The following is a 20,353-nucleotide window of genomic DNA, read 5'->3' as shown; positions in this document are numbered from 1 at the left end:
AACTTGTAGCTTGATTTTCGGTTGTTTAAAATTAGAATCAACTTGTAGTTTCATTCTTGACTCATTTGAGCCCGGAAACAACTTGTTGCTTCATTATTGGCTAGATTGAAGTTGGAAGCAACTTGTAGCTTCATTCCAGACTCGTTTGAAGTTGGAATCAACTTGTAGCTTCATTTTCGGTTGTTTAAAATTAGAACCAACTTGTAGTTTCATTCTTGACTCGTTTGAGCCGGAAGCAACTTGTTGCTTTATTATTGACTAGATTGAATTTGGAAACAACTTGTAGCTTTATTTTCGGTTGTTTAAAATTAGAAACAACTTGTAGTTTCATTCTTGACTCATTTAAGCCCGGAAACAACTTGTTGCTTCATTATTGGCTAGATTGAAGTTGGAAGCAACTTGTAGCTTCATTCCAGACTCGTTTGAAGTTGAAAACAACTTGTAGCTTCATTTACAGTTGTTTAAAATTAGAACCAACTTGTAGTTTCATTCTTGACTCGTTTGAGCCGGAAACAACTTGTTGCTTTATTATTGGCTAGATTGAATTTGGAAACAACTTGTAGCTTGATTTTCGGTTGTTTAAAATTAGAATCAACTTGTAGTTTCATTTTTGACTCGTTTGAGCCCGGAAACAACTTGTTGCTTCATTATTGGCTAGATTGAAGTTGGAAGCAACTTGTAGCTTTATTCCAGACTCGTTTGAAGTTGGAATCAACTTGTAGCTTCATTTTCGGTTGTTTAAAATTAGAAGCAACTTGTAGTTTCATTCTTGACTCGTTTGAGCCCGGAAACAACTTGTTGTAGCTTCATTCCAGACTCGTTTGAAGTTGAAAACAACTTGTAGCTTCATTTTCGGTTGTTTAAAATTAGAACCAACTTGTAATTTAATTCTTGACTCGTTTGAGCCGGAAACAACTTGTTGCTTTATTATTGGCTAGATTGAATTTGGAAACAACTTGTAGCTTGATTTTCGGTTGTTTAAAATTGGAATCAGCTTGTAGTTTCATTTTTGACTCGTTTGAGCCCGGAAACAACTTGTTGCTTCATTATTGGCTAGATTGAAGTTGGAAGCAACTTGTAGCTTCATTCCAGATTCGTTTGAAGTTGGAATCAACTTGTAGCTTCATTTTCGGTTGTTTAAAATTAGAACCAACTTGTAGTTTCATTCTTGACTCGTTTGAGCCGGAAACAGCTTGTTGTTTTATTACTGACTAGATTGAATTTGGAAACAACTTGTAACTTTATTTTCGGTTGTTTAAAATTAGAATCAACTTGTAGTTTCATTCTTGACTCATTTGAGCCCGGAAACAACTTGTTGCTTCATTATTGGCTAGATTGAAGTTGGAAGCAACTTGTAGCTTCATTCCAGACTCGTTTGAAGTTGAAAACAACTTGTAGCTTCATTTTCAGTTGTTTAAAATTAGAACCAACTTGTAGTTTCATTCTTGACTCGTTTGAGCCGGAAACAACTTGTTGCTTTATTATTGGCTAGATAGAATTTGGAAACAACTTGTATCTTGATTTTCGGTTGTTTAAAATTGGAATCAACTTGTAGTTTCATTCTTGACTCGTTTGAGCACGGAAACAACTTGTTGCTTCATTATTGGCTAGATTGAAGTTGGAAGCAACTTGTAGCTTCATTCCAGACTCGTTTGAAGTTGGAATCAACTTGTAGCTTCATTTTCAGTTGTTTAAAATTAGAACCAACTTGTAGTTTCATTCTTGACTCGTTTGAGCCGGAAACAACTTGTTGCTTTATTATTGGCTAGATTGAATTTGGAAACAACTTGTAGCTTGATTTTCGGTTGTTTAAAATTGGAATCAGCTTGTAGTTTCATTTTTGACTCGTTTGAGCCTGGAAACAACTTGTTGCTTCATTATTGGCTAGATTGAAGTTGGAAGCAACTTGTAGCTTCATTCCAGACTCGTTTGAAGTTGGAATCAACTTGTAGCTTCATTTTCGGTTGTTTAAAATTAGAACCAACTTGTAGTTTCATTCTTGACTCATTTGAGCCCGGAAACAACTTGTTGCTTCATTATTGGCTAGATTGAAGTTGGAAGCAACTTGTAGCTTCATTCCAGACTCGTTTGAAGTTGAAAACAACTTGTAGCTTCATTTACAGTTGTTTAAAATTAGAACCAACTTGTAGTTTCATTCTTGACTCGTTTGAGCCGGAAACAACTTGTTGCTTTATTATTGGCTAGATTGAATTTGGAAACAACTTGTAGCTTGATTTTCGGTTGTTTAAAATTAGAATCAACTTGTAGTTTCATTTTTGGCTCGTTTGAGCCCGGAAACAACTTGTTGCTTCATTATTGGCTAGATTGAAGTTGGAAGCAACTTGTAGCTTCATTCCAGACTCGTTTGAAGTTGGAATCAACTTGTAGCTTCATTTTCGGTTGTTTAAAATTAGAACCAACTTGTAGTTTCATTCTTGACTCGTTTGAGCCGGAAACAACTTGTTGCTTTATTATTGGCTAGATTGAATTTGGAAACAACTTGTAGCTTGATTTTCGGTTGTTTAAAATTAGAATCAACTTGTAGTTTCATTCTTGACTCATTTGAGCCCGGAAACAACTTGTTGCTTCATTATTGGCTAGATTGAAGTTGGAAGCAACTTGTAGCTTCATTCCAGACTCGTTTGAAGTTGGAATCAACTTGTAGCTTCATTTTCAGTTGTTTAAAATTAGAACCAACTTATAGTTTCATTCTTGACTCGTTTGAGCCGGAAACAACTTGTTGCTTTATTATTGGCTAGATTGAATTTGGAAACAACTTGTAGCTTGATTTTCGGTTGTTTAAAATTGGAATCAGCTTGTAGTTTCATTTTTGACTCGTTTGAGCCTGGAAACAACTTGTTGCTTCATTATTGGCTAGATTGAAGTTGGAAGCAACTTGTAGCTTCATTCCAGACTCGTTTGAAGTTGGAATCAACTTGTAGCTTCATTTTCGGTTGTTTAAAATTAGAACCAACTTGTAGTTTCATTCTTGACTCGTTTGAGCCGGAAGCAACTTGTTGCTTTATTATTGACTAGATTGAATTTGGAAACAACTTGTAGCTTTATTTTCGGTTGTTTAAAATTAGAATCAACTTGTAGTTTCATTCTTGACTCATTTGAGCCCGGAAACAACTTGTTGCTTCATTATTGGCTAGATTGAAGTTGGAAGCAACTTGTAGCTTCATTCCAGACTCGTTTGAAGTTGAAAACAACTTGTAGCTTCATTTACAGTTGTTTAAAATTAGAACCAACTTGTAGTTTCATTCTTGACTCGTTTGAGCCGGAAACAACTTGTTGCTTTATTATTGGCTAGATTGAATTTGGAAACAACTTGTAGCTTGATTTTCGGTTGTTTAAAATTAGAATCAACTTGTAGTTTCATTTTCGACTCGTTTGAGCCCGGAAACAACTTGTTGCTTCATTATTGGCTAGATTGAAGTTGGAAGCAACTTGTAGCTTCATTCCAGACTCGTTTGAAGTTGGAATCAACTTGTAGCTTCATTTTCGGTTGTTTAAAATTAGAACCAACTTGTAGTTTCATTCTTGACTCGTTTGAGCCGGAAACAACCTGTTGCTTTATTATTGGCTAGATTGAATTTGGAAACAACTTGTAGCTTGATTTTCGGTTGTTTAAAATTGGAATCAGCTTGGAGTTTCATTCTTGACTCATTTGAGCCCGGAAACAACTTTTTGCTTCATTATTGGCTAGATTGAAGTTGGAAGCAACTTGTAGCTTCATTCCAGACTCGTTTGAAGTTGGAATCAACTTGTAGCTTCATTTTCGGTTGTTTAAAATTACAACCAACTTGTAGTTTCATTCTTGACTCGTTTGAGCCGGAAGCAACTTGTTGCTTTATTATTGACTAGATTGAATTTGGAAACAACTTGTAGCTTTATTTTCGGTTGTTTAAAATTAGAAACAACTTGTAGTTTCATTCTTGACTCATTTGAGCCCGGAAACAACTTGTTGCTTCATTATTGGCTAGATTGAAGTTGGAAGCAACTTGTAGCTTCATTCCAGACTCGTTTGAAGTTGGAATCAACTTGTAGCTTCATTTTCGGTTGTTTAAAATTAGAACCAACTTGTAGTTTCATTCTTGACTCGTTTGAGCCGGAAACAACCTGTTGCTTTATTATTGGCTAGATTGAATTTGGAAACAACTTGTAGCTTCATTTACAGTTGTTTAAAATTAGAATCAACTTGTAGTTTCATTCTTGACTCGTTTGAGCCCGGAAACAACTTTTTGCTTCATTATTGGCTAGATTGAAGTTGGAAGCAACTTGTAGCTTCATTCCAGACTCGTTTGAAGTTGGAATCAACTTGTAGCTTCATTTTCGGTTGTTTAAAATTAGAACCAACTTGTAGTTTCATTGTTGACTCATTTGAGCCGGAAGCAACTTGTTGCTTTATTATTGGCTAGATTGAATTTGGAAACAACTTGTAGCTTCATATTTCAGTTGTTTAAAATTAGAATCAACTTGTAGTTTCATTCTTGACTCGTTTGAGCCCGGAAACAACTTTTTGCTTCATTATTGGCTAGATTGAAGTTGGAAGCAACTTGTAGCTTCATTCCAGACTCGTTTGAAGTTGGAATCAACTTGTAGCTTCATTTTCAGTTGTTTAAAATTAGAACCAATTGAGCCGGAAACAACTTGTTGCTTTATTATTGGCTAGATTGAATTTGGAAACAACTTGTAGCTTGATTTTCGGTTGTTTAAAATTGGAATCAGCTTGTAGTTTCATTTTTGACTCGTTTGAGCCTGGAAACAACTTGTTGCTTCATTATTGGCTAGATTGAAGTTGGAAGCAACTTGTAGCTTCATTCCAGACTCGTTTGAAGTTGGAATCAACTTGTAGCTTCATTTTCGGTTGTTTAAAATTAGAACCAACTTGTAGTTTCATTCTTGACTCGTTTGAGCCGGAAGCAACTTGTTGCTTTATTATTGACTAGATTGAATTTGGAAACAACTTGTAGCTTTATTTTCGGTTGTTTAAAATTAGAATCAACTTGTAGTTTCATTCTTGACTCGTTTGAGCCCGGAAACAACTTGTTGCTTCATTATTGGCTAGATTGAAGTTGGAAGCAACTTGTAGCTTCATTCCAGACTCGTTTGAAGTTGAAAACAACTTGTAGCTTCATTTACAGTTGTTTAAAATTAGAACCAACTTGTAGTTTCATTCTTGACTCGTTTGAGCCGGAAACAACTTGTTGCTTTATTATTGGCTAGATTGAATTTGGAAACAACTCGTAGCTTGATTTTCGGTTGTTTAAAATTAGAATCAACTTGTAGTTTCATTTTTGACTCGTTTGAGCCCGGAAACAACTTGTTGCTTCATTATTGGCTAGATTGAAGTTGGAAGCAACTTGTAGCTTCATTCCAGACTCGTTTGAAGTTGGAATCAACTTGTAGCTTCATTTTCGGTTGTTTAAAATTAGAACCAACTTGTAGTTTCATTCTTGACTCGTTTGAGCCGGAAGCAACGTGTTGCTTTATTATTGACTAGATTGAATTTGGAAACAACTTGTAGCTTTATTTTCGGTTGTTTAAAATTAGAAACAACTTGTAGTTTGATTCTTGACTCATTTGAGCCCGGAAACAACTTGTTGCTTCATTATTGGCTAGATTGAAGTTGGAAGCAACTTGTAGCTTCATTCCAGACTCGTTTGAAGTTGAAAACAACTTGTAGCTTCATTTACAGTTGTTTAAAATTAGAACCAACTTGTAGTTTCATTCTTGACTCGTTTGAGCCGGAAACAACTTGTTGCTTTATTATTGGCTAGATTGAATTTGGAAACAACTTGTAGCTTGATTTTCGGTTGTTTAAAATTAGAATCAACTTGTAGTTTCATTTTTGACTCGTTTGAGCCCGGAAACAACTTGTTGCTTCATTATTGGCTAGATTGAAGTTGGAAGCAACTTGTAGCTTCATTCCAGACTCGTTTGAAGTTGGAATCAACTTGTAGCTTCATTTTCGGTTGTTTAAAATTAGAACCAACTTGTAGTTTCATTCTTGACTCGTTTGAGCCGGAAACAACTTGTTGCTTTATTATTGGCTAGATTGAATTTGGAAACAACTTGTAGCTTGATTTTCGGTTGTTTAAAATTAGAATCAACTTGTAGTTTCATTCTTGACTAATTTGAGCCCGGAAACAACTTGTTGCTTCATTATTGGCTAGATTGAAGTTGGAAGCAACTTGTAGCTTCATTCCAGACTCGTTTGAAGTTGGAATCAACTTGTAGCTTCATTTTCAGTTGTTTAAAATTAGAACCAACTTGTAGTTTCATTCTTGACTCGTTTGAGCCGGAAACAACTTGTTGCTTTATTATTGGCTAGATTGAATTTGGAAACAACTTGTAGCTTGATTTTCGGTTGTTTAAAATTGGAATCAGCTTGTAGTTTCATTTTTGACTCGTTTGAGCCCGGAAACAACTTGTTGCTTCATTATTGGCTAGATTGAAGTTGGAAGCAACTTGTAGCTTCATTCCAGACTCGTTTGAAGTTGGAATCAACTTGTAGCTTCATTTTCGGTTGTTTAAAATTAGAACCAACTTGTAGTTTCATTCTTGACTCGTTTGAGCCGGAAACAACCTGTTGCTTTATTATTGGCTAGATTGAATTTGGAAACAACTTGTAGCTTCATTTTCAGTTGTTTAAAATTAGAATCAACTTGTAGTTTCATTCTTGACTCATTTGAGCCCAGAAACAACTTTTTGCTTCATTATTGGCTAGATTGAAGTTGGAAGCAACTTGTAGCTTCATTCCAGACTCGTTTGATGTTGAAAACAACTCTGTAGCTTCATTTTCGGTTGTTTAAAATTAGAACCAACTTGTAGTTTCATTCTTGACTCGTTTGAGCCGGGAACAACTTGTTGCTTTATTATTGGTTAGATTGAATTTGGAAACAATTTGTAGCTTCATTTTCGGTTATTTAAAATTAGAATCAACTTGTAGTTTCATTCTTGACTCGTTTGAGCCCGGAAACAACTTGTTGCTTCATTATTGGATAGATTGAAGTTGGAAGCAACTTGTAGCTTCATTCCAGACTCTTTTGAAGTTGAAAACAACTTGTAGCTTCATTTTCCGTTGTTTAAAATTAGAACCAACTTGTAGTTTCATTCTTGACTCGTTTGAGCCGGAAACAGCTTGTTGCTTTATTACTGACTAGATTGAATTTGGAAACAACTTGTAGCTTTATTTTCGGTTGTTTAAAATTAGAATCAACTTGTAGTTTCATTCTTGACTCATTTGAGCCCGGAAACAACTTGTTGCTTCATTATTGGCTAGATTGAAGTTGGAAGCAACTTGTAGCTTCATTCCAGACTCGTTTGAAGTTGAAAACAACTTGTAGCTTCATTTACAGTTGTTTAAAATTATAACCAACTTGTAGTTTCATTCTTGACTCGTTTGAGCCGGAAACAACTTGTTGCTTTATTATTGGCTAGATTGAATTTGGAAACAACTTCTAGCTTGATTTTCGGTTGTTTAAAATTAGAATCAACTTGTAGTTTCATTTTTGACTCGTTTGAGCCCGGAAACAACTTGTTGCTTCATTATTGGCTAGATTGAAGTTGGAAGCAACTTGTAGCTTCATTCCAGACTCGTTTGAAGTTGGAATCAACTTGTAGCTTCATTTTCGGTTGTTTAAAATTAGAACCAACTTGTAGTTTCATTCTTGACTCGTTTGAGCCGGAAACAACTTGTTGCTTTATTATTGGCTAGATTGAATTTGGAAACAACTTGTAGCTTTATTTTCGGTTGTTTAAAATTAGAATCAACTTTTAGTTTCATTCTTGACTCATTTGAGCCCGGAAACAACTTGTTGCTTCATTATTGGCTAGATTGAAGTTGGAAGCAACTTGTAGCTTCATTCCAGACTCGTTTGAAGTTGAAAACAACTTGTAGCTTCATTTACAGTTGTTTAAAATTAGAACCAACTTGTAGTTTCATTCTTGACTCGTTTGAGCCGGAAACAACTTGTTGCTTTATTATTGGCTAGATTGAATTTGGAAACAACTTGTAGCTTGATTTTCGGTTGTTTAAAATTGGAATCAGCTTGTAGTTTCATTTTTGACTCGTTTGAGCCCGGAAACAACTTGTTGCTTCATTATTGGCTAGATTGAAGTTGGAAGCAACTTGTATCTTCATTCCAGACTCGTTTGAAGTTGGAATCAACTTGTAGCTTCATTTTCGGTTGTTTAAAATTAGAACCAACTTGTAGTTTCATTCTTGACTCGTTTGAGCCGGAAACAACCTGTTGCTTTATTATTGGCTAGATTGAATTTGGAAACAACTTGTAGCTTCATTTTCAGTTGTTTAAAATTAGAATCAACTTGTAGTTTCATTCTTGACTCATTTGAGCCCAGAAACAACTTTTTGCTTCATTATTGGCTAGATTGAAGTTGGAAGCAACTTGTAGCTTCATTCCAGACTCGTTTGATGTTGAAAACAACTTGTAGCTACATTTTCGGTTGTTTAAAATTAGAACCAACTTGTAGTTTCATTCTTGACTCGTTTGAGCCGGGAACAACTTGTTGCTTTATTATTGGTTAGATTGAATTTGGAAACAATTTGTAGCTTCATTTTCGGTTATTTAAAATTAGAATCAACTTGTAGTTTCATTCTTGACTCGTTTGAGCCCGGAAACAACTTGTTGCTTCATTATTGGATAGATTGAAGTTGGAAGCAACTTGTAGCTTCATTCCAGACTCTTTTGAAGTTGAAAACAACTTGTAACTTCATTTTTGGTTGTTTAAAATTAGAACCAACTTGTAGTTTCATTCTTGACTCGTTTGAGCCTGAAACAACTTGTTGCTTTATTATTGACTAGATTGAATTTGGAAACAACTTGTAGCTTTATTTTCGGTTGTTTAAAATTAGAATCAACTTGTAGTTTCATTCTTGACTCATTTGAGCCCGGAAACAACTTGTTGCTTCATTATTGGCTAGATTGAAGTTCGAAGCAACTTGTAGCTTCATTCCAGACTCGTTTGAAGTTGAAAACAACTTGTAGCTTCATTTTCCATTGTTTAAAATTAGAACCAACTTGTAGTTTCATTCTTGACTCGTTTGAGCCGGAAACAGCTTGTTGCTTTATTACTGACTAGATTGAATTTGGAAACAACTTGTAGCTTTATTTTCGGTTGTTTAAAATTAGAATCAACTTGTAGTTTCATTCTTGACTCATTTGAGCCCGGAAACAACTTGTTGCTTCATTATTGGCTAGATTGAAGTTGGAAGCAACTTGTAGCTTCATTCCAGACTCGTTTGAAGTTGAAAACAACTTGCAGCTTCATTTACAGTTGTTTAAAATTATAACCAACTTGTAGTTTCATTCTTGACTCGTTTGAGCCGGAAACAACTTGTTGCTTTATTATTGGCTAGATTGAATTTGGAAACAACTTGTAGCTTGATTTTCGGTTGTTTAAAATTAGAATCAACTTGTAGTTTCATTTTTGACTCGTTTGAGCCCGGAAACAACTTGTTGCTTCATTATTGGCTAGATTGAAGTTGGAAGCAACTTGTAGCTTCATTCCAGACTCGTTTGAAGTTGGAATCAACTTGTAGCTTCATTTTCGGTTGTTTAAAATTAGAACCAACTTGTAGTTTCATTCTTGACTCGTTTGAGCCGGAAACAACTTGTTGCTTTATTATTGGCTAGATTGAATTTGGAAACAACTTGTAGCTTTATTTTCGGTTGTTTAAAATTAGAATCAACTTGTAGTTTCATTCTTGACTCATTTGAGCCCGGAAACAACTTGTTGCTTCATTATTGGCTAGATTGAAGTTGGAAGCAACTTGTAGCTTCATTCCAGACTCGTTTGAAGTTGAAAACAACTTGTAGCTTCATTTACAGTTGTTTAAAATTAGAACCAACTTGTAGTTTCATTCTTGACTCGTTTGAGCCGGAAACAACTTGTTGCTTTATTATTGGCTAGATTGAATTTGGAAACAACTTGTAGCTTGATTTTCGGTTGTTTAAAATTAGAATCAACTTGTAGTTTCATTTTGACTCGTTTGAGCCCGGAAACAACTTGTTGCTTCATTATTGGCTAGATTGAAGTTGGAAGCAACTTGTAGCTTCATTCCAGACTCGTTTGAAGTTGGAATCAACTTGTAGCTTCATTTTCGGTTGTTTAAAATTAGAACCAACTTGTAGTTTCATTCTTGACTCGTTTGAGCCGGAAACAACCTGTTGCTTTATTATTGGCTAGATTGAATTTGGAAACAACTTGTAGCTTCATTTTCAGTTGTTTAAAATTAGAATCAACTTGTAGTTTCATTCTTGACTCATTTGAGCCTAGAAACAACTTTTTGCTTCATTATTGGCTAGATTGAAGTTGGAAGCAACTTGTAGCTTCATTCCAGACTCGTTTGAAGTTGAAAACAACTTGTAGCTTCATTTACAGTTGTTTAAAATTAGAACCAACTTGTAGTTTCATTCTTGACTCGTTTGAGCCGGAAACAACTTGTTGCTTTATTATTGGCTAGATTGAATTTGGAAACAACTTGTAGCTTGATTTTCGGTTGTTTAAAATTAGAATCAACTTGTAGTTTCATTTTTGACTCGTTTGAGCCCGGAAACAACTTGTTGCTTCATTATTGGCTAGATTGAAGTTGGAAGCAACTTGTAGCTTCATTCCAGACTCGTTTGAAGTTGGAATCAACTTGTAGCTTCATTTTCGGTTGTTTAAAATTAGAACCAACTTGTAGTTTCATTCTTGACTCGTTTGAGCCGGAAACAACCTGTTGCTTTATTATTGGCTAGATTGAATTTGGAAACAACTTGTAGCTTCATTTTCAGTTGTTTAAAATTAGAATCAACTTGTAGTTTCATTCTTGACTCATTTGAGCCTAGAAACAACTTTTTGCTTCATTATTGGCTAGATTGAAGTTGGAAGCAACTTGTAGCTTCATTCCAGACTCGTTTGATGTTGAAAACAACTTGTAGCTTCATTTTCGGTTGTTTAAAATTAGAACCAACTTGTAGTTTCATTCTTGACTCGTTTGAGCCGGGAACAACTTGTTGCTTTATTATTGGTTAGATTGAATTTGGAAACAATTTGTAGCTTCATTTTCGGTTATTTAAAATTAGAATCAACTTGTAGTTTCATTCTTGACTCGTTTGAGCCCGGAAACAACTTGTTGCTTCATTATTGGATAGATTGAAGTTGGAAGCAACTTGTAGCTTCATTCCAGACTCTTTTGAAGTTGAAAACAACTTGTAACCTCATTTTTGGTTGTTTAAAATTAGAAACAACTTGTAGTTTCATTCTTGACTCGTTTGAGCCTGAAACAACTTGTTGCTTTATTATTGACTCGATTGAATTTGGAAACAACTTGTAGCTTTATTTTCGGTTGTTTAAAATTAGAATCAACTTGTAGTTTGATTCTTGACTCATTTGAGCCCGGAAACAACTTGTTGCTTCATTATTGGCTAGATTGAAGTTCGAAGCAACTTGTAGCTTCATTCCAGACTCGTTTGAAGTTGAAAACAACTTGTAGCTTCATTTTCCGTTGTTTAAAATTAGAACCAACTTGTAGTTTCATTCTTGACTCGTTTGAGCCGGAAACAGCTTGTTGCTTTATTACTGACTAGATTGAATTTGGAAACAACTTGTAGCTTTATTTTCGGTTGTTTAAAATTAGAATCAACTTGTAGTTTCATTCTTGACTCATTTGAGCCCGGAAACAACTTGTTGCTTCATTATTGGCTAGATTGAAGTTGGAAGCAACTTGTAGCTTCATTCCAGACTCGTTTGAAGTTGAAAACAACTTGTAGCTTCATTTACAGTTGTTTAAAATTAGAACCAACTTGTAGTTTCATTCTTGACTCGTTTGAGCCGGAAACAACTTGTTGCTTTATTATTGGCTAGATTGAATTTGGAAACAACTTGTAGCTTGATTTTCGGTTGTTTAAAATTAGAATCAACTTGTAGTTTCATTTTTGACTCGTTTGAGCCCGGAAACAACTTGTTGCTTCATTATTGGCTAGATTGAAGTTGGAAGCAACTTGTAGCTTCATTCCAGACTCGTTTGAAGTTGGAATCAACTTGTAGCTTCATTTTCGGTTGTTTAAAATTAGAACCAACTTGTAGTTTCATTCTTGACTCGTTTGAGCCGGAAACAACTTGTTGCTTTATTATTGGCTAGATTGAATTTGGAAACAACTTGTAGCTTGATTATAGGTTGTTTAAAATTAGAATCAACTTGTAGTTTCATTCTTGACTCGTTTGAGCCCGGAAACAACTTGTTGCTTCATTATTGGCTAGATTGAAGTTGGAAGCAACTTGTAGCTTCATTCCAGACTCGTTTGAAGTTGGAATCAACTTGTAGCTTCATTTTCAGTTGTTTAAAATTAGAACCAACTTGTAGTTTCATTCTTGACTCGTTTGAGCCGGAAACAACTTGTTGCTTTATTATTGGCTAGATTGAATTTGGAAACAACTTGTAGCTTGATTTTCGGTTGTTTAAAATTAGAATCAACTTGTAGTTTCATTCTTGACTCGTTTGAGCCCGGAAACAACTTGTTGCTTCATTATTGGCTAGATTGAAGTTGGAAGCAACTTGTTGCTTCATTCCAGACTCGTTTGATGTTGAAAACAACTTGTAGCTTCATTTTCGGTTGTTTAAAATTAGAACCAACTTGTAGTTTCATTTTTGACTCGTTTGAGTCGGGAACAACTTGTTGCTTTATTATTGGTTAGATTGAATTTGGAAACAATTTGTAGCTTCATTTTCGGTTATTTAAAATTAGAATCAACTTGTAGTTTCAATCTTAACTCGTTTGAGCCCGGAAACAACTTGTTGCTTCATTATTGGATAGATTGAAGTTGGAAGCAACTTGTAGCTTCATTCCAGACTCTTTTGAAGTTGAAAACAACTTGTAACTTCATTTTTGGTTGTTTAAAATTAGAACCAACTTGTAGTTTCATTCTTGACTCGTTTGAGCCTGAAACAACTTGTTGCTTTATTATTGACTCGATTGAATTTGGAAACAACTTGTAGCTTTATTTTCGGTTGTTTAAAATTAGAATCAACTTGTAGTTTGATTCTTGACTCATTTGAGCCCGAAAACAACTTGTTGCTTCATTATTGGCTAGATTGAAGTTCGAAGCAACTTGTAGCTTCATTCCAGACTCGTTTGAAGTTGAAAACAACTTGTAGCTTCATTTTCCGTTGTTTAAAATTAGAACCAACTTGTAGTTTCATTCTTGACTCGTTTGAGCCGGAAACAGCTTGTTGCTTTATTACTGACTAGATTGAATTTGGAAACAACTTGTAGCTTTATTTTCGGTTGTTTAAAATTAGAATCAACTTGTAGTTTCATTCTTGACTCATTTGAGCCCGGAAACAACTTGTTGCTTCATTATTGGCTAGATTGAAGTTGGAAGCAACTTGTAGCTTCATTCCAGACTCGTTTGAAGTTGAAAACAACTTGTAGCTTCATTTACAGTTGTTTAAAATTAGAACCAACTTGTAGTTTCATTCTTGACTCGTTTGAGCCGGAAACAACTTGTTGCTTTATTATTGGCTAGATTGAATTTGGAAACAACTTGTAGCTTGATTTTCGGTTGTTTAAAATTAGAATCAACTTGTAGTTTCATTTTTGACTCGTTTGAGCCCGGAAACAACTTGTTGCTTCATTATTGGCTAGATTGAAGTTGGAAGCAACTTGTAGCTTCATTCCAGACTCGTTTGAAGTTGGAATCAACTTGTAGCTTCATTTTCGGTTGTTTAAAATTAGAACCAACTTGTAGTTTCATTCTTGACTCGTTTGAGCCGGAAACAACTTGTTGCTTTATTATTGGCTAGATTGAATTTGGAAACAACTTGTAGCTTGATTTTAGGTTGTTTAAAATTAGAATCAACTTGTAGTTTCATTCTTGACTCGTTTGAGCCCGGAAACAACTTGTTGCTTCATTATTGGCTAGATTGAAGTTGGAAGCAACTTGTAGCTTCATTCCAGACTCGTTTGAAGTTGGAATCAACTTGTAGCTTCATTTTCAGTTGTTTAAAATTAGAACCAACTTGTAGTTTCATTCTTGACTCGTTTGAGCCGGAAACAACTTGTTGCTTTATTATTGGCTAGATTGAATTTGGAAACAACTTGTAGCTTGATTTTCGGTTGTTTAAAATTAGAATCAACTTGTAGTTTCATTCTTGACTCGTTTGAGCCCGGAAACAACTTGTTGCTTCATTATTGGCTAGATTGAAGTTGGAAGCAACTTGTAGCTTCATTCCAGACTCGTTTGATGTTGAAAACAACTTGTAGCTTCATTTTCGGTTGTTTAAAATTAGAACCAACTTGTAGTTTCATTCTTGACTCGTTTGAGTCGGGAACAACTTGTTGCTTTATTATTGGTTAGATTGAATTTGGAAACAATTTGTAGCTTCATTTTCGGTTATTTAAAATTAGAATCAACTTGTAGTTTCAATCTTGACTCGTTTGAGCCCGGAAACAACTTGTTGCTTCATTATTGGATAGATTGAAGTTGGAAGCAACTTGTAGCTTCATTCCAGACTCTTTTGAAGTTGAAAACAACTTGTAACTTCATTTTTGGTTGTTTAAAATTAGAACCAACTTGTAGTTTCATTCTTGACTCGTTTGAGCCTGAAACAACTTGTTGCTTTATTATTGACTAGATTGAATTTGGAAACAACTTGTAGCTTTATTTTCGGTTGTTTAAAATTAGAATCAACTTGTAGTTTCATTCTTGACTCATTTGAGCCCGGAAACAACTTGTTGCTTCATTATTGGCTAGATTGAAGTTGGAAGCAACTTGTAGCTTCATTCCAGACTCGTTTGAAGTTGAAAACAACTTGTAGCTTCATTTACAGTTGTTTAAAATTAGAACCAACTTGTAGTTTCATTCTTGACTCGTTTGAGCCGGAAACAACTTGTTGCTTTATTATTGGCTAGATTGAATTTGGAAACAACTTGTAGCTTGATTTTCGGTTGTTTAAAATTAGAATCAACTTGTAGTTTCATTTTTGACTCGTTTGAGCCCGGAAACAACTTGTTGCTTCATTATTGGCTAGATTGAAGTTGGAAGCAACTTGTAGCTTCATTCCAGACTCGTTTGAAGTTGGAATCAACTTGTAGCTTCATTTTCGGTTGTTTAAAATTAGAACCAACTTGTAGTTTCATTCTTGACTCATTTGAGCCGGAAACAACTTGTTGCTTTATTATTGGCTAGATTGAATTTGGAAACAACTTGTAGCTTGATTTTAGGTTGTTTAAAATTAGAATCAACTTGTAGTTTCATTCTTGACTCGTTTGAGCCCGGAAACAACTTGTTGCTTCATTATTGGCTAGATTGAAGTTGGAAGCAACTTGTAGCTTCATTCCAGACTCGTTTGAAGTTGGAATCAACTTGTAGCTTCATTTTCAGTTGTTTAAAATTAGAACCAACTTGTAGTTTCATTCTTGACTCGTTTGAGCCGGAAACAACTTGTTGCTTTATTATTGGCTAGATTGAATTTGGAAACAACTTGTAGCTTGATTTTCGGTTGTTTAAAATTAGAATCAACTTGTAGTTTCATTCTTGACTCGTTTGAGCCCGGAAACAACTTGTTGCTTCATTATTGGCTAGATTGAAGTTGGAAGCAACTTGTAGCTTCATTCCAGACTCGTTTGATGTTGAAAACAACTTGTAGCTTCATTTTCGGTTGTTTAAAATTAGAACCAACTTGTAGTTTCATTCTTGACTCGTTTGAGTCGGGAACAACTTGTTGCTTTATTATTGGTTAGATTGAATTTGGAAACAATTTGTAGCTTCATTTTCGGTTATTTAAAATTAGAATCAACTTGTAGTTTCAATCTTGACTCGTTTGAGCCCGGAAACAACTTGTTGCTTCATTATTGGATAGATTGAAGTTGGAAGCAACTTGTAGCTTCATTCCAGACTCTTTTGAAGTTGAAAACAACTTGTAACTTCATTTTTGGTTGTTTAAAATTAGAACCAACTTGTAGTTTCATTCTTGACTCGTTTGAGCCTGAAACAACTTGTTGCTTTATTATTGACTAGATTGAATTTGGAAACAACTTGTAGCTTTATTTTCGGTTGTTTAAAATTAGAATCAACTTGTAGTTTCATTCTTGACTCATTTGAGCCCGGAAACAACTTGTTGCTTCATTATTGGCTAGATTGAAGTTGGAAGCAACTTGTAGCTTCATTCCAGACTCGTTTGAAGTTGAAAACAACTTGTAGCTTCATTTTCCGTTGTTTAAAATTAGAACCAACTTGTAGTTTCATTCTTGACTCGTTTGAGCCGGAAACAGCTTGTTGCTTTATTACTGACTAGATCGAATTTTTTTTTTTTTGATAACTGAAAAATTGATATAAATATAAAAAGGTTACAAAGGCTAGGGGCATACCCCGCGAGAAAAAGAAAATAGTACAGAATAAAGTTCAGTCACTATTTCCCCGAAAACTATATTAGCTCAAACACAAAGGAATCCTGCGAACACCTCAGTACATCACATAAAAGGACAATACATCAAACTAGTATAAAAAACGCGCCAAGGTAGGGTCTTGTAACAACTTTCGCTTGAAGCCATCACATGTAAAAAGTTTTTCACGAAACATCCTTTTAATTTTCTGGCCCATCTGAGAGACATCCATAACTCCTTGCTCATGAATTCTAGCATTCCGTTCATGCCACACCAAGTATATTACAATATTGATATAGAGAAAGGCAAGTCTTTGTTGAAATCTGGTAAGATCGTCAGGGAAGAAATCACCCCGCAGCCAACAATCCCAATTTAAATTAAGAGCGAAAGGACAATTCCGCAAAAGGATATAAGTGTAAGGACAAGCAGTGAATAAATGACCAGTGTCTTCATTGTAGCTCCTACAGAGAACACATTTAGGGTCAACTTCCATATGAAAATCACGCATTCGATCTTTTGTTAGGAGGCGTTCTCGACACGCTAGCCAAGAAATGAATGAGCAAGCAGGAATATGAAATTTATGCCATAAAAGAGGTATCCAGGCTTTAGGAGAAGGTCTGTGATGAAAAGATTCCCAAACAACACTCATTTTTTGGGTAGAGTCCCCATTCCACAGAACTAAATCTTTATCCCCAATGATGAAATTACTGAGCAGATTTTGGAAAGTCACAGCCCTGTAGTCGTTTGAAATAGCGACCCTCCACTGGCCATTAGCAATAAGGGAGCTAACAGGAGCATCACTAGAGGATTCCATCACCGAAATAATACCAGTACCAAGTCGAGATATCAAAGGGGAATTTGTAAGCCACGGATCATGCCAAGCCTTAAAAACAGACTGCTGAGAAACTTTGAATGAGATGAATTGCAAAGCCTCAAGACGTGCATTAAGGATTTTACGCACATTCCAGGGACATTTATAAGGAATCTTTGCAGTCCAAAAAGCTTTATTTTTTAAGAGACATGAATGAACCCAGAGAATCCACAGTGACGTAGGATGAGGTTGAGATAATCTCCAAATTTGGAGAAAAATCGCAGTTTTATTCCACTCGAACATATCCCGTATACCCAGGCCTCCCTCCTGCTTTTTAGAACAACAATCAGCCCATGCCACTTTATAGTGACAGCTCCGATCTAAACTCCCACCCCAAAGAAATCTGGCAAAGAGAGATTGAACCCGCTTTATAACTCCTTTAGGAAGGAAAAGATAACTCGCCCAGTAGCCATGAATTCCTTGAAGAACAGATGAGATTAATTGTAGACGACCACTGTATCTAAGGCATCGAACAGACCAGCTTTCAATTTTCCAACACAATTTTTGAATGAGAGGAGAACAGAGTTGCTCATTCAATCTACTGGTAATTAAAGGTAGACCCAAATAATTAATGGGAAGAGTACCACGAGTGAACCCATACTTCTGAAGAATATCATTTGTTACAGAGTCATCCATACTACAAAAGAACCCCTGACTTTTTGCCGGGTTAAGTCTCATACCCAAAAAACCATAGAAAAGAAGAAAAGAGTCCAAGATGACACTCACAGAATCCATGTCTCCTTTGCAAAAAAGGAAAATATCATCGGCGAAAATGACATGAGTAAGTTTCAGCTGCTGCATACGCCAATGGTAAGAAAACCTTGAGTCAGAAAGAGTTTTAAGCTTGAGAAAAGATGTCAGGACCTCCATACAAATAACGAATAAATAAGGGGACAGGGGGTCCCCTTGTCTTAAGCCATTCTCACATTTGAAATACCCCTCAAGAACACCGTTAACCTTAACAGAAACCATGCAGCCTTGCAAGCAGATTTTAATCCAATCAATGAAACGAGAGGGAAAGTTCATACGATGCAGGACCTCAAAAAGAAAGCTCCAGTTAATGCTATCAAAGGCTTTCTGAATGTCAAGTTTAAAAGAGCACCTGGGCATTCCATCATTTCTGTGGTAGTCCTTACACACTGCTTGTACCAGCATAATATTATCTCCAATAGAGCGTTTGGGAATAAACGCGGACTGATTTGGAGAAATAACACTAGAGAGCACCCGTTTTAGGCGGTCAGCAAGGAGCTTTGCAATGCATTTATATAAAGTATTACAACAAGATATCGGCCTGAAATGTTCAATTTTTGAGGGGTTGTCACATTTTGGGACTAGAGTTATGGCAACGGAGTTGATAATACGAGGCAGCTCCAGAGATTCAAAAAAGTGCAGAATGCCTCTAGTGACATCATCACCAACCACAGACCAGGCAGCAAGATAAAACTCCGGAGTAAGACCGTCCGGACCCGGACTTTTACGCTTACCTAAATGTCGGAAAGCAGCCAAAACATCAGAGCTTAGAAATGGTGAGCTGAGGAAGGAATTCTAGGCCTCAGAAATGGAGGGAAGATCCATTTCAATAGGGAGAGAGTCAACAGGGCTGCTAGTTCCCAAGATGTTCTTGAAATAATCAGTAGCAATATGAGCAATGTCCTCATGAGAAGTGCAAGAGTTCCCAGCATTATCTTCAAGAACCATGATCTTGTTTGTGTTCCACCTGTTTTTGCAAGCTCGGTGAAAAAACTCATTGTTCCCATCGCCAAGATTTAACCAATTAATACGGGACTTTTGCTTTAAAAAGGTTTCTTCAACAGCAAGAGCATTGTGAAGGTTAGAACATAACACTCCTTCAGCAGCAAAAAGATCAAAAGCAGGACGCTCCGGGAGATTTTCTTGAAAATGAGATAAGGAAGCTCTTGCTTGAATCACAGCAGCATGAAGATCACCACAGGAGCTGTTCAAATTCTTTAAAGCCAATTTTACTCTACGAATTTTTGAGGTCAAAACAAACCAAGGGTCCCCATGGACATCAACATTCCAAGCATTTTGAACAGTTGATAGAAAGTCTTTGTGCTCCAGAACATGTTGAAAAACCTGAAAGGGCTTAATAAGCTTCTTAGTGGCAATACCAAGGGAAGTCAGTGCAGGGCTGTGATCAGAAAGACCCCGAGGGGAGAAAATAGTAGTTGACATAGGGACAATATTAGTCCAATCCACATTAACAAGCACCCTGTCCAGCTTTCTTAGATTTGGGCAATCATAATTACAATCCCACCAAGTAAAGTATTTTACAGAAAAATTCAGGTCAAATACGTCAAGAGCATCAACAGCATCTTTAAAATCTCTCATTTCAATACCATAAGAATTAGGCGTATTCATCTCATTCAAATTTAAGCAAACATTGAAATCGCCAGATAATACCCAAGGAGCAGAAATAGGGAGTATATGAGCTTTAAAATCAAGAAGATCAGACCATAAATTTCTTCTAACTAAATAATCAGTAGAAGCGTAAATAAAGGAGGCAAAAAAAGATACTTTAGAGGCTAGAGAAGTTACTTCACAAGAAATGTGTTGAGCATGAGTTTTCAGGGCAGTGACCTTCCAAAAATTTGGATCCCAGCCAATCCAAATTCTGCCATTATAGTGGCAGTCGTAATTAAACAACCAAGAGAACCTGGGGGCAACAGTCTTGGCTACAAAAGATGCATTTTCCTGTTTGACGTGCGTTTCAAGGAGAGCTATAAGGCCAAGCCTTCTTGAGGAGATAAAATCTTTATAAAAAGATATCTTATTATTCATCCCTCTCGTATTGTAGGAACAAAAAACTGTCATGAAAACAGAGATTACTTATTTTTTGGGGAGCCCCTCCCCGCAGTCCTTCGAGCTCGTTTAAGTTGCCCCTTAGACAAAGATTTTGACAGAGCAGCAAAAATAGGCATCTGCTCTGCAGTTTGGCTTGGTAATGACTTCTCCTTCGGAACAGTGTGCCTCTTTCCAGTAACAGTGGTCCAATCCTGCCCAGTTTCATCATGAATATCAGCGGCTCCATTAGAGCCTTGCTGTACGGGATGACCCTCAGATTCAC

The 20,353-nt window shown here is 35.9% G+C and overlaps 1 protein-coding gene across 1 annotated transcript; it reads right to left on the bottom strand.

The window, feature by feature from the left end:
• Positions 1-18,813: 18,813 nt before the first annotated feature.
• Positions 18,814-20,067, bottom strand: LOC108203954 (uncharacterized). The gene has a single exon (XM_017373167.1). The coding sequence runs from the start codon at positions 20,065-20,067 to the stop codon at positions 18,814-18,816; it is 1,254 nt and encodes a 417-aa protein (XP_017228656.1).
• Positions 20,068-20,353: the final 286 nt, after the last annotated feature.

This window comes from Daucus carota, chromosome 4, assembly GCF_001625215.2.
Source record: "Daucus carota subsp. sativus chromosome 4, DH1 v3.0, whole genome shotgun sequence".
NCBI lineage: Eukaryota > Viridiplantae > Streptophyta > Magnoliopsida > Apiales > Apiaceae > Daucus > Daucus carota.
This window is presented reverse-complemented; position numbering and strand designations above follow the sequence as displayed.